At 44.9% G+C, this 15210-nt stretch overlaps 1 protein-coding gene across 1 annotated transcript in view; it reads right to left on the bottom strand.

Annotated features, from left to right (window-relative positions):
• The window catches only part of LOC139421841 (intraflagellar transport 74), a 66947-nt gene that overhangs the window by 25540 nt on the left and 26197 nt on the right, over window positions 1–15210 (bottom strand). The window contains exons 12-16 of the mRNA XM_071172963.1: window positions 13414–13454; window positions 13246–13325; window positions 7467–7520; window positions 4513–4610; window positions 2502–2628 (exon numbers count right to left, since the gene is read on the bottom strand). Coding sequence (XP_071029064.1) covers window positions 2502–2628; window positions 4513–4610; window positions 7467–7520; window positions 13246–13325; window positions 13414–13454 — 400 coding nt within the window. The remainder of the gene's footprint in view (window positions 1–2501; window positions 2629–4512; window positions 4611–7466; window positions 7521–13245; window positions 13326–13413; window positions 13455–15210) is intronic.

The raw sequence follows: 15210 nt of genomic DNA, 5'->3' as shown, positions 1-15210 counted from the left end.
TGTTCAAGGAATAAATATTCCAAACATAGTCTTGGACAGTTGTGGGATGCTATAGTGGTTATATTCATTTGGGATCTATCATCAAAACCATTTTTAATAGAGGCCATCACTCTGTTTTCTCACGCAATTGCATAGCCTATAGAAATGTTGCGCAACATGAGCTCTCATGAAGACGAGTCAAGGATGATATCACCTCCACCTTACCGGTCCCCCTAGACCCACATCAATTAGCATTCCGCCCCAATAGGTCACACTGCACACTGCCCTGTCCCATCTGGACAAGAGGAATATCTATGTAAGAATGGTGTTCATTGACTATAGCTCAACATTCAACACAATAGTACTGTACCCTTCCAAGCTCATCAATAAGCTTGAGGCCCTGGGTCTCCACCCTGCCCTGTGCAACTGGGTCCTGGACTTCCTGACGGGCCAACCCCAGGTGGTGAAGGTAGGAAACAACACCTCCACGTCGCTGATCCTGAACACGGGGGCCTCAAAAGGGTGCGTTCTCAGCCCCCTCCTGTACTCCTTGTTCACCCACGACTGCGTGGCCAAGAACGCCTCCAACTCAATCATCAAGTTTGCAGACGACACAACAGTAGTAGGCTTGATTACCAACAACGACGAGATGGCCTACAGGGAGGAGGTGAGGGCCCTCGGAGTGTGGTGTCAGGAAAATAACCTCACACTCAACGTCAACAAAACAAAGGAGATGATCGTGGACTTCAGGAAACAGCAGAGGAAGCATCCCTCTATCCACATCGACAGGACAGCAGTGGAGAAGGGGGAGAGAGTGTTTTACAGTAGGGTGGACCCAGCTGATAGAGAGTTTTACAGTAGGCTGGACCCAGCTGAGAGAGAGTTTTACAGTAGGGTGGACACAGCTGAGAGAGAGTTTTACAGTAGGGTGGACCCAGCTGATAGAGAGTTTTACAGTAGGGTGGACCCAGCTGAGATAGAGAGTTTTACAGTAGGGTGGACACAGCTGAGAGAGAGAGTTTTACAGTAGGGTGGGCACAGCTGAGAGAGAGTTTTACAGTAGGGTGGACCCAGCTGAGAGTTTTACAGTAGGGTGGACCCAGCTGAGAGAGAGTTTTACAGTAGGGTGGACCCAGCTGAGAGTTTTACAGTAGGGTGGACCCAGCTGAGAGTTTTACAGTAGGGTGAACCCAGCTGAGAGAGAGTTTTACAGTAGGGTGAACCCAGCTGAGAGAGAGTTTAACAGTAGGGTGGACCCAGCTGAGAGTTTTACAGTAGGGTGAACCCAGCTGAGAGAGTTTTACAGTAGGGTGGACCCAGCTGAGAGTTTTACAGTAGGGTGAACCCAGCTGAGAGAGAGTTAAACAGTAGGGTGGACCCAGCTGAGAGTTTTACAGTAGGGTGAACCCAGCTGAGAGAGAGTTGTACAGTAGGGTGGACCCAGCTGAGAGTTTTACAGTAGGGTGAACCCAGCTGAGAGAGAGTTTTACAGTAGGGTGGACACAGCTGAGAGAGAGTTTTACAGTATGGTGGACCCAGTGGAGAGAGAGTTTTACAGTGGCTGTAAACAGACTATCATCACTGTGTGGGACTAACCTGATGCCCTTGGCTGTGTTGTGGTACTGTGCTGTGTTGTAATGTGTTGTGTACCAACCTGAAGACAAGCCCTTGGCTGTGTTGTGTACTAACCTGAATACAGACCCTTGGCTGTGTTGTGGGACTGTGCTGTGTTGTAATGTGTTGTGTACCAACCTGAAGACAAGCCCTTGGCTGTGTTGTGTACTAACCTGAATACAGACCCTTGGCTGTGTTGTGGGACTGTACTAACCTGAAGATAGACCCTTGGCTGTGTTGTGGGACTGTGTTGTGTACTAACCTGAAGATAGACCCTTGGCTGTGTTGTGGGACTGTACTAACCTGAAGACAGACCCTTGGCTGTGTTGTGGGACTGTGTTGTGTACTAACCTGAAGAGAGGCCCTTGGCTGTGTTGTGGGACTGTACTAACCTGAAGATAGACCCTTGGCTGTGTTGTGGGACTGTACTAACCTGAAGACAGACCCTTGGCTGTGTTGTGGGACTGTGTTGTGGGACTGTGTTGTGTACTAACCTGAAGAGAGGCCCTTGGCTGTGTTGTGGGACTGTACTAACCTGAAGACAGGCCCTTGGCTGTGTTGTGGAACTGTACTAACCTGAAGACAGGCCCTTGGCTGTGTTGTGGGACTGTGTTGTGGGACTGTGTTGTGGGACTGTGTTGTGTACTAACCTGAAGACAGACCCTTGGCTGTGTTGTGGGACTGTGTTGTGGGACTGTGTTGTGGGACTGTACTAACCTGAAGACAGACCCTTGGCTGTGTTGTGGGACTGTGTTGTGGGACTGTGTTGTGGGACTGTACTAACCTGAAGACAGGCCCTTGGCTGTGTTGTGTACTAACCTGAAGACAGGCCTTTGGCTGTGTTGTGTACTAACCTGAAGACAGGCCCTTGGCTGTGTTGTGGTACTGTGTTGTGGGACTGTACTAACCTGAAGACAGACCCTTGGCTGTGTTCTGGGACTTGTGCATCTCCGTCTCCTTGAAGCTCAGGTCTTCCTGCATGGACTTGAGCTCACTGGCCGTCACCGACGAGATCTGGCGCATCCTGTTCATGTTCTGCATCAACACACACGAGACATCTCCTTTAAACGAGCTTCTTCACTTCAACAACCCTGCAGTATTGAGAAGATTTATGAAAACCCTAGTATCTGATAGGAGTTAGGAGTTCCGTGTCTATTAAACTGTAGTTTAATGACTTAAAGCAGAACCTGTGTGAACGACATGACAGAGAACAGCTGGGGTACAGAAATAAACGGTTGATTCAGCTAACTCGTAATAAACAAACGAAGAAGAACGAAGGCAAAACAAGGCAACGTCCAAGCTGTGACCTGGGAGTATTTTAACAAGGCAACGTCGAAGCTGTGACCTGGGAGTATTTTAACACAGGCAAGTCCAAGTGTTGAACTTAGTGGCCGAGCTGTTTCGTTGAGAACAGCAGACAAGCACATGGCAGATGGGTAACATCAGTTGAACCTCTCCCTCCCTCCACTAGAGTGTTCCAGTAGAGCTCTCTCTGTCTCTCTCTCCCTCCCTCCCCCTCTCTGTCCCCTTTTCTCTTTCTCCTCTCTGTTCCTCTTTCGTCTCTCCTCTGTTCCTCTCTCGTCTCTCTCTCTCTCTCGTCTCTCCTCTCTGTTCCTCTCTCTCTCGTCTCTCTCTCTCGTCTCTCTCTCTCTCTCAAATTCTTTGTAGATCTGTGTAATCTGAGGGAAATATGTCTCTAATATGGTCATACATTGGGCAGGAGGTTAGGAAGTGCAGCTCAGTTTCCACCTCATTTTGTGGGCAGTGTGCACATAGCCTGTCTTCTCTTGAGAGTCAGGTCTGCCTACGACGATCTTTCTCAATAGCAAGGCTATGCTCACTGAGTCTGTACATAGTCAAAGCTTTCCTTAAGTTTGGGTTAGTCACAGTGGTCAGGTATTCTGCCACTGTGTACTCTCTGTTTAGGGCCAAATAGCATTCTAGTTTGCTCTGTTTTTTAGTCAATTCTTTCCAAAGAGTCAAGTAATTATCTTTTTGTTTTCTCATGATTTGGTTGAGTCTAATTGTGTTGCTGTCCTGGGGCTCTGTGGGGTCTATTTGTGTTTCTGAACAGAGCCCCAGGACCAGCTTGCTTTGGGGACTCTTCTCCAGGTTTATTTCCTCTGTAGGTGATGGCTTTGTTATGGAAGGTTTGGGAATCGCTTCCTCTTAGGTGGTTGTAGAATTTAACAGATCTTTTATGGATTTTGATAATTAGTCGGTATCGGCCGCGTGTTTATCCCATTTAGTGAATTCTTGATTGGTGAGTGAACCCCAGACCTCACAACCATAAAGGGCAATGGGTTTTATAACGGATAAAAGTATTTTTAGCCAGATCCTAATTGGTATGTCGAATTTTATGTTCCTTTGATGGAACGTTCACAGTTTTGTTGAAGAATTTCAGGTCAAGGTATGTATAGTTTTTTGTGTGCTCTAGGCCAATGGTGTCTAGATGGAATTTGTATTCGTGGTCCTGGGAATTTGACCTTTTTTAGGAACACCATTATTTTGGTCTTATTTACTGTCAGGGCCCAGGTCTGTCAGGGCCCAGGTCTGTCAGGGCCCAGGTCTGTCAGGGCCCAGGTCTGTCAGGGCCCAGGTCTGTCAGGGCCCAGTTCTGTCAGGGCCCAGTTCTGTCAGGGCCCAGGTCTGTCAGGGCCCAGGTCTGTCAGGGCCCAGGTCTGACAGGGCCCAGGTCTGTCAGGGCCCAGGTCTGACAGGGCCCAGGTCTGTCAGGGCCCAGGTCTGTCAGGGCCCAGGTCTGACAGAATCTGTGCAGAAGATCTAGGTGCTGCTGTAGGGCCTCCTTGGTCTCTCTCTCTCTCTCTCTCTCTCACACTCACACACACACTCTCACACACTCTCTCTCTCTCACACACACGCACACACACTCTCACACACTCTCTCTCTCTCACTCACTCTGCTGGAGTGTTCCAGTAGAGCTACGATGATGGCCTGTGTCTGACGGTTTTTCTCCACCTCTGTAGCTTTAGTCTCATCAAATGAATCCAGAAAACCTGTGGAAATATGAATCAATGCCAGATAAACGATCAGTATAGACTACAATACTGCTTACACATAGGATTTACACTATTTAGGCTGTAAAAATAAATCAAACGGGCAATGTTTCTATGACCCCCCCCTCTCTCTTTATAAACAGGCCCATTTTGACAACATTCTTGCCTGAATACACCTTTCATTCCTCCCGGCACACCGGGGAGGACTGGTAGTAGTGGTGTGCAGGGTGGGCGTTGTCTATTTTAAGAAATACATTGAATATACACCATTAAACATTATAGCCATTATCAATTGCTTTAGGCAGGTTCCTAAGAAACATTATAAGGACGAATAAAATGTGTTTCCAAAAAGGAAAATAATATTTTGAGTTTTAATCGGGCATGTTACAGGTCTGTGTAGCCGTGGTTACACCAGCCAATTGAAATCAATAGTTTGTTATTTTGTTAACGAAACAGACAAAGACACACCTATCCGATCACAGTCAACACAGATACAGTGGGGCAAAAAAGTATTTAGTCAGCCACCAATTGTGCAAGTTCTCCCACTTAAAAAGATGAAAGAGGCCTTTAATTTTCTTCATAGGTACACTTCAACTATGACAGACAAAATGAGAAAAAAAAATCCAGAAAATCACATTGTAGGATTTTTTATGAATTGATTTGCATATTATGGTGGAAAATAAGTATTTGGTGAATAACAAAAGTTTCTCAATACTTTGTTATATACCCTTTGTTGGCAATGACAGAGGTCAACAGATCTTTTTAAGTGGGAGAACTTGCACAATTGGTGGCTGACTAAATACTTTTTTGCCCCACTGTATCTTTTCTAATAAGAATATAATGGGATATAACAGAACTTGCCACGGAAATATGTGATACCGCTGACATGTTAAAAGTGAAATTTAGAAACAGTCTGTGCTGTTTTCATCCACGTTTCATCTCTTTCCTATTATTATCATTTTTTTGTAATTTTACCCCTTTTTCACCACAATTTCATGGTATCCAATTGGTAGTTACAGTCTTGTCCCATCGCAGTAACTCCCGTACAGACTCGGGAGAGGCAAAAGTTGAGAGACATGCGTCCTCCGAAACACGACCCTGCCAAGCCGCACTGCTTTTTGACACACTGCCCGCTTAACCCGGAACCGGGTCAGCTTGCAGGCGCCCGGCTCACCACAAGGAGTCGCCAGAGAGCGATGAGACAAGGAAATCCTGTCCGGCCAAACCCTCCCCTAACCCGGACGATCACTTCACCAATTGTGCACTACCTCATGGGTCTCCCGGGTTACGGCCGGGACCAAACCCGGGTCTATAATAATGCCTCAAGCACTGCGAAGCAGTGGCTTAGACAGCTACGTCACTCGGGAGGCCCAATTTCCTCTCTTTCCTACCCTCACTCCACTTTGTTAGGGAGCAGGAGTAGGGGCATACCTTCATCATGACAGCCATAGAAAATAATAGCAATCCTATTTTCAAAAGCATGCGAGTCTGGTGTTCATATTTCAACCTCCATGGGCTTTTGGAGTTGCCTCCACATGATCGAGCAAAATAATAGGCCTACTCTTAGGCTACATTATAGCATGTAGCATTTAGGCTCCAGGAAAAACATCAGGGACAGACTGATATTCTGCAAAAGGTACAGGGATTGGACTTCTGAGGACTGGGGTAAAGTCATTTTCTCTGATGAATCCCCTTTCCGATTGTTTGGGGCATCTGGAAAAAAGCTTGTACGGAGAAGACTACCATCAGTCCTGTGTCATGCCAACAATAAAGCATCCCGAGACCATTCATGTGTAGGGTTGCTACTCAGCCAAGGGAGTGGGCTCACTCACAATTTTGCATAAGAACACAGCCATGAATATAGAATGGTACCAACCATCCTCCGAGAGCAACTTCTCCCAACCATCCAGGAACAGTTTGGTGACGAACAATGCCTTTTCCAGCATGATGGATGAAGCACCTTGCCATAAGGCAAAAGTGATAACTAAGTGGCTCGGGGAACAAAACATCAATATTTTGGGTCCATGGCCAGGAAACTCCCCAGACCTTAATCCCATTGAGAACTTGTGGTCAATCCTCAAGAGACGGGTGGACAAACAAAAACCCACAGATTCTGACAAACTCCAAGCATTAATTATGCAATAATCAGTTGCCATCAGTCAGGATGTGGCCCAGAAGTTAATTGACAGCATGCCAGGGCGGATTGCAGAGGTCTTGAAAAAGAAGGGTCAACACTGCAAATATTCATGTAATTGTCAATAAAAGCCTTTAACACTTATGAAATGCTTGTAATTATACTTCAGTATTCCATAGTAACATCTGACAAAAATATCTAAAGACACCGAAGCAGAAAACTTTGTGGAAATTAATATTTGTGACATTCTCAAAACTTTTGGCCACGACTGCACATTATGCCCTGAATCTATTCTACCACGCCCAGAAATCTACTCCTTTTATTCTCTGTTCCCAACACACTAGACAACTACAACATTTTCCAACAAGATAGAACTGCCAAAGGGGGCGGAATTGCAATCTACTGCAGAGATAGCCTGCAGAAAACTTGTGCTGCCTAGCAACCATCAAGAGATTAAGAGCGTAGAGCGTGCTAATGTCGCCTCGGCATTATGGCTACGTTACATTCTAAGCCGTAGGCAGAACTTGACCGAAATTATTACTAAGTCGTTTTGGCGGAAATAAAGGTTTTGTCTTTGATACCGGGAATAACTTTCAGATATAAAAAAAAGGACGAAAAAAGTTGGCAGGGAAAACGTCTTAGACTGAAAGGGATACAAGATATGTAACTTCCTACAACCTACGCAGGAATGGTTCACAGAAAGTATGTAATGGTCAACTCACTGTCCATAGTCTCATCTCTCTTCTTTAGTTCTTTGTACTTCTGGTTTCGTTCACCTGTAGGACAAAAAGTGAGTTGTTACTTGGGTATTTAGTCTAACCGCTCTTAGAATTAGAGGTGACTTGAGGAACCCTGGAGATCTGCGAGGAACCATTGTTAGTCAATGGTTCATACATGCACCTTTGGTTAGTGGAGAGGTTCTAGGAGGACCTTTAATGGATCAATATAGCAACAGGTTCATGGAGGAACCCTGGAGGGATTTGATTTATTAGGATCCCCGTTAGCCAACGCCAATGGTGACAGCTAGTCTTACTGGGACACATAACGAACAAAAACATTATAGACAAAATACTTTACAATTTACATACATTTAAACAACATGTAGTGTGTGTGAGTGTGCTTCTATCAGTGGAGTGGGGGCGTGGCTTAGTAGGGGCGTGGCTTAGTAGTTTACATACATTTAAACAACATGTAGTGTGTGTGAGTGTGCTTCTATCAGTGGAGTGGGGGCGTGGCTTAGTAGGGGCGTGGCTTAGTAGTTTACATACATTTAAACAACATGTAGTGTGTGTGAGTGTGCTTCCATCAGTGGAGTGGGGGCGTGGCTTAGTAGGGGCGTGGCTTAGTAGTTTACATACATTTAAACAACATGTAGTGTGTGTGAGTGTGCTTCCATCAGTGGAGTGGGGGCGTGGCTTAGTAGGGGCGTGGCTTAGTAGTTTACATACATTTAAACAACATGTAGTGTGTGTGTGTGTGAGTGTGCTTCCATCAGTGGAGTGGGGGCGTGGCTTAGTAGGGGCGTGGCTTAGTAGTTTACATACATTTAAACAACATGTAGTGTGTGTGAGTGTGCTTCTATCAGTGGAGTGGGGGCGTGGCTTAGTAGGGGCGTGGCTTAGTAGTTTACATACATTTAAACAACATGTAGTGTGTGTGAGTGTGCTTCTATCAGTGGAGTGGGGGCGTGGCTTAGTAGGGGCGTGGCTTTAATCAATATATTTTTTCGGCCACCTGTTACAGTAAATGTCCTTTCTCTTCATCAGTTCTGTTGTATTGTCATCACGTTAAATTAAACACTGACAGTTTCATAGCGTCAATGAGGCTAACAGAGGTCTATGAGTTCCTCAAGAACCTATGCAAATCCTAAAGCTAGAATAGTTACCAATTTATTACTATATGTAATGAGGAATGTTAATATTAATAATATTACATTAAAATATGTCATATGCATAAATATTAAAGGAAAACTTAAATGTAAGATATACAAACTTAACATGATGAACAGGAATTACATTTATGCTAACGGGTTTGCCAAAAATACATTTGAACGCCACGCCACGCCTTCAATCTGATAGGCTGCCAAAACTGTAATATATTATTAAAAAAGGTTCAAAATAGAACCCCTAGCATTCCAAAAAGGTTCCAGTTTGAACCTTTACAGGGGTTCCTCTAGGACCTTCTTTTAACTGGAGAGACTCCGGCGTTGTGGCAACCCAAAAAGGTTCCAGTTTGAACCTTTACAGGGGTTCCTCTAGGACCTTCTTTTAACTGGAGAGACTCCGGCGTTGTGGCAACCCAAAAAGGTTCCAGTTTGAACCTTTACAGGGGTTCCTCTAGGACCTTCTTTTAACTGGAAAGATTCTGGCGGTGTGGCAACCCAAAAAGCTTCCAGGCACCTTTACTTCTAAGACTGTAGAGTCTATATAAAGTAAAGTGGAAGTAGTTAGTTCCAAACTAATGCTACTGGAAGGATGGCCTAGTCTAGTTGAGGAGTTTGGTGGAGAACAAGAGGGACACAGTAGGCCTCTTACCGTCTGGTCATGACGAGTCAGAGGATATGAGCCAGAGATGAGGACAGGAAACAGTCAGAGGATATGAGACAGAGATGAGGACAGGAAACAGTCAGAGGATATGAGACAGAGATGAGGACAGGAAACAGTCAGAGGATATGAGACAGAGATGAGGACAGGAAACAGTCAGAGGATATGAGACAGAGATGAGGACAGGAAACAGTCAGAGGATATGAGACAGAGATGAGGACAGGAAACAGTCAGAGGATATGAGACAGAGATGAGGACAGGAAACAGTCAGAGGATATGAGACAGAGATGAGGACAGGAAACAGTCAGAGGATATGAGACAGAGATGAGGACAGGAAACAGTCAGAGGATATGAGACAGAGATGAGGACAGGAAACAGTCAGAGGATATGAGACAGAGATGAGGACAGGAAACAGTCAGAGGATATGAGACAGAGATGAGGACAGGAAACAGTCAGAGGATATGAGACAGAGATGAGGACAGGAAACAGTCAGAGGATATGAGACAGAGATGAGGACAGGAAACAGTCAGAGGATATGAGACAGAGATGAGGACAGGAAACAGTCAGAGGATATGAGACAGAGATGAGGACAGGAAACAGTCAGAGGATATGAGACAGAGATGAGGACAGGAAACAGTCAGAGGATATGAGACAGAGATGAGGACAGGAAACAGTCAGAGGATATGAGACAGAGATGAGGACAGGAAACAGTCAGAGGATATGAGACAGAGATGAGGACAGGAAACAGTCAGAGGATATGAGACAGAGATGAGGACAGGAAACAGTCAGAGGATATGAGACAGAGATGAGGACAGGAAACAGTCAGAGGATATGAGACAGAGATGAGGACAGGAAACAGTCAGAGGATATGAGACAGAGATGAGGACAGGAAACAGTCAGAGGATATGAGACAGAGATGAGGACAGGAAACAGTCAGAGGATATGAGACAGAGATGAGGACAGGAAACAGTCAGAGGATATGAGACAGAGATGAGGACAGGAAACAGTCAGAGGATATGAGACAGAGATGAGGACAGGAAACAGTCATGAGACAGAGATGAGGACAGGAAACAGTCAGAGGATATGAGACAGAGATGAGGACAGGAAACAGTTTGATCAAAAGCATTGATTGAAGTAAGGAAGTCTGATAGAACAACATGATGCAGTGTATATTAGGAAGTCTGATAGAACAACATGATGCAGTGTATATTAGGAAGTCTGATAGAACAACATGATGCAGTGTATATTAGGAAGTCTGATTGAACAACATGATGCAGTGTATATTAGGACAGAGTGAACAACAAGCACATTTATGTTTCTACTTCCTCCAAGTATTGAGAGCTACAGTATGGTTGCATCCCAAATGGCACCCTATTCCCCATATAGTGCACTTTTACCAGGGCCCGGTGGCAATAGGGAATATGATGATCATGATGGCCCAATAACATCTGATAAATATGAGTATGTGACCAATAACATCTGTTAAATATGAGTATGTGACCCAATAACATCTGTTAAATATGGACCAATAACACCTGTTAAATATGAGTATGGACCAATAACATCTGTTAAATATGAGTATGGACCAATAACATTTGTTAAATATGAGTATGTGACCCAATAACATCTGCTAAATATGAGTATGGACCAATAACATCTGTTAAATATGAGTATGTGACCCAATAACATCTGTTAAATATGGACCAATAACACCTGTTAAATATGAGTATGGACCAATAACATCTGCTATCTGATAAATATGAGTATGTGACCCATAACATCTGCTATCTGATAAATATGAGTATGTGACCAATAACATCTGATAAATATGGGTATGTGACCCAATAACATCTGTTAAATATGAGTATGGACCAATAACATCTGTTAAATATTAGTATGTGACCCAATAACATCTGTTAAATATGGGTATGGACCAATAACATCTGTTAAATATGGGTATGGACCAATAACATCTGATAAATATGGGTATGTGACCCAATAACATCTGTTAAATATGGGTATGGACCAATAACATCTGTTAAATATTAGTATGTGACCCAATAACATCTGTTAAATATGGGTATGGACCAATAACATCTGTTAAATATGGGTATGGACCAATAACATCTGTTAAATATGTGTATGGACCAATAACATCTGTTAAATATGAGTATGTGACCAATAACATCTGTTAAATATGTGCATGTGACCCAATAACATCTGTTAAATATGAGTATGTGACCCAATAACATCTGTTAAATATGAGTATGTGACCCAATAACATCTGTTAAATATGAGTATGGACCAATAACATCTGTTAAATATGAGTATGGACCAATAACATCTGATAAATATGTGTATGTGACCCAATAACATCTGTTAAATATGAGTATGGACCAATAAAATCTGCTATCTGATAAATATGTGTATGGACCAATAACATCTGTTAAATATGTGTATGGACCAATAACATCTGTTAAATATGAGTATGTGACCCAATAACATCTGTTAAATATGTGTATGGACCAATAACATCTGTTAAATATGGGTATGTGACCCAATAACATCTGTTAAATATTAGTATGTGACCCAATAACATCTGTTAAATATGGGTATGTGACCCAATAACATCTGTTAAATATTAGTATGTGACCCAATAACATCTGTTAAATATGGGTATGTGACCCAATAACATCTGCTAAATATGAGTATGTGACCAATAACATCTGCTAAATATGTGTATGTGACCCAATAACATCTGTTAAATATGTGTATGTGACCAATAACATCTGTTAAATATGTGTAAATATGTTAAATATGTGTATGGACCAATAACATCTGCTAAATATGAGTATGGACCAATAACATCTGTTAAATATGTGTATGGACCAATAACATCTGCTAAATATGAGTATGGACCAATAACATCTGTTAAATATGAGTATGGACCAATAACATCTGCTATCTGCTAAATATGAGTATGGACCAATAACATCTGCTATCTGCTAAATATGAGTATGGACCAATAACATCTGTTAAATATGAGTATGGACCAATAACATCTGTTAAATATGAGTATGGACCAATAACATCTGCTATCTGCTAAATATGAGTATGGACCAATAACATCTGTTAAATATGAGTATGGACCAATAACATCTGCTAAATATGAGTATGGACCAATAACATTTGATGTGAAGTGTAATTTGGGTCATTCAGGCTTTCCTTCATTAAGTGTCCCCGGTGTGGGACTTCAAAACACCTCTACCATGGACCACCAGCCATGTTGACTTCCCCTCTGGAGTCTAACAATACAATACACATCCCCATGAAGACCAGAGCAGCAGACAGGCGTCTTACAGAGAGGCGTCTACAGGATGCCCGAGTCCCATATGGCACCCTACGTCAGTGCACTAGGTAGGGAATAAGGTGCACTAGGAAGGGAATAGGGATCCACTAGGAAGGGAATAGAGTGACATTTGGGATGCAGGATATATGTGCTACCCTGGTCAGGACAGGATGCTGTAATCTATGCAGGCAAGGCGGAGCGGAGAGAGTTGTCTTGGACGGTATCCAGAGGCCTTAATGGATTTATATCCAATTCACTGAACTGTTACTGAACACATCTACAGGACAATGCTCCCCCCCCCCCCCCCCTCCACCACCCTCATTGGGCCAAGTGCCCAAAACTCTCCCATCCCAGCCCACTCCCCATCCACTCCACCCCCCCCCCCCCCCCCCCCACCACCCTCATTGGGCCAAGTGCCCAAAACTCTCCCATCCCAGCCCACTCCCCATCCACTCCACCCCAGTGCAAAGCTCTTGTACGAGACTGTGAATGTTCTAAAAATATAAAAAATAAAGTGTCCAAACTCATCATCTCATTGTTCTACGGGACTATGAAACTCGTCAGATATAACATCTACGACCCCAGTGGAGAGATCTAATCAGTCCGTACCTTGGTGTTCCTCCATGTTATTGTCAAGCTGTCGGATCTCCTCGTTGATCAGGCTCATCTTCTCACGCATCTCAGTCAACCTGTTATAAACGTCACAGAGTTATAAAACAGGAATATCACTTTGGTTGGCTAGGATAAGACTTTAAAATGATCACAGAAACTACGTACTGTCTTTCCATGCTTGCTGTTTCCTGGTTGTCTTCTTTTACCTTGGGAGAGCAAAACAAGGCGTCATTTTGAAGCATAACACACAGATTCAACTCACTAAACCTTAAAATATACACCTCTTTACCAAACTTCTCCACTCCCTCATCCCCCCCTAAAAAATGACATCGACGATTGTGACATCAGAGCAGTATTTAATAAGAATTTGGTGGGGTGCCCCCCCATGAGACACCCCCAGAGAGTGAGGTCACGGCCTGGGTTACCATTGTACAGCACCCCTGGAGACATTGAGGTTAAGTGTCTTGCTCAATGGCATAACGGCAGCTTTTTGACCTTGTCGGCTCCATGACTGGAGCCAGCAGCCTTCCGGTTACTGGCCCAAAGCTCTAACCTCGAGGCTACCTGCCGCAGCCTTCCGGTTACTGGCCCAACGCTCTAACCTCGAGGCTACCTGCCGCAGCCTTCCGGTTACTGGCCCAACGCTCTAACCTCGAGGCTACCTGCCGCAGCCTTCCGGTTACTGGCCCAACGCTCTAACCTCGAGGCTACCTGCCGCAGCCTTCCGGTTACTGGCCCAAAGCTCTAACCTCGAGGCTACCTGCCGCAGCCTTCCGGTTACTGGCCCAAAGCTCTAACCTCGAGGCTACCTGCCGCAGCCTTCCGGTTACTGGCCCAACGCTCTAACCTCGAGGCTACCTGCCGCAGCCTTCCGGTTACTGGCCCAACGCTCTAACCTCGAGGCTACCTGCCGCAGCCTTCCGGTTACTGGCCCAACGCTCTAACCTCGAGGCTACCTGCCGCAGCCTTCCGGTTACTGGCCCAAAGCTCTAACCTCGAGGCTACCTGCCGCCCATATTTAAAGACAGAGACAAATGTATGAAACCATTTAAGGTTGTGGTGACTGTCTGCCCACCTGTTTAAACAGCCTGTCCCTCTCCTCACCTGTTTAATCAGCCTGTCCCTCTCCTCACCTGTTTAAACAGCCTGTCCCTCTCCTCACCTGTTTAAACAGCCTGTCCCTCTCCTCACCTGTTTAATCAGCCTGTCCCTCTCCTCACCTGTTTAATCAGCCTGTCCCTCTCCTCACCTGTTTAAACAGCCTGTCCCTCTCCTCACCTGTTTAAACAGCCTGTCCCTCTCCCCACCTGTTTAATCAGCCTGTCCCTCTCCTCACCTGTTTAAACAGCCTGTCCCTCTCCTCACCTGTTTAATCAGCCTGTCCCTCTCCTCACCTGTTTAATCAGCCTGTCCCTCTCCTCACCTGTTTAATCAGCCTGTCCCTCTCCTCACCTGTTTAATCAGCCTGTCCCTCTCCTCACCTGTTTAATCAGCCTGTCCCTCTCCTCTCCTCACCTGTTTAATCAGCCTGTCCCTCTCCTCACCTGTTTAATCAGCCTGTCCCTCTCCTCACCTGTTTAATCAGCCTGTCCCCCTCCTCACCTGTTTAATCAGCCTGTCCCTCTCCTCACCTGTTTAAACAGCCTGTCCCTCTCCTCACCTGTTTAAACAGCCTGTCCCTCTCCTCACCCTCTCCTCACCTGTTTAAACAGCCTCACCCTCTCCTCACCCTCTCCTCACCTGTTTAAACAGCCTCACCCTCTCCTCACCTGTTTAAACAGCCTCACCCTCTCCTCACCCTCTCCTCACCTGTTTAAACAGCCTCACCCTCTCCTCACCTGTTTAAACAGCCTCACCCTCTCCTCACCCTCTCCTCACCTGTTTAAACAGCCTCACCCTCTCCTCACCCTCTCCTCACCTGTTTAATCAGCCTGTCCCTCTCCTCACCTGTTTAAACAGCCT

The sequence above is a fragment of the Oncorhynchus clarkii genome, chromosome 12, assembly GCF_045791955.1.
Source record: "Oncorhynchus clarkii lewisi isolate Uvic-CL-2024 chromosome 12, UVic_Ocla_1.0, whole genome shotgun sequence".
In the NCBI taxonomy this organism is placed as follows: Eukaryota; Metazoa; Chordata; class Actinopteri; order Salmoniformes; family Salmonidae; genus Oncorhynchus; species Oncorhynchus clarkii.
The sequence above is the reverse complement of the archived record's forward strand: the minus strand, read 5'-3'. Positions and strand labels throughout refer to the sequence as shown.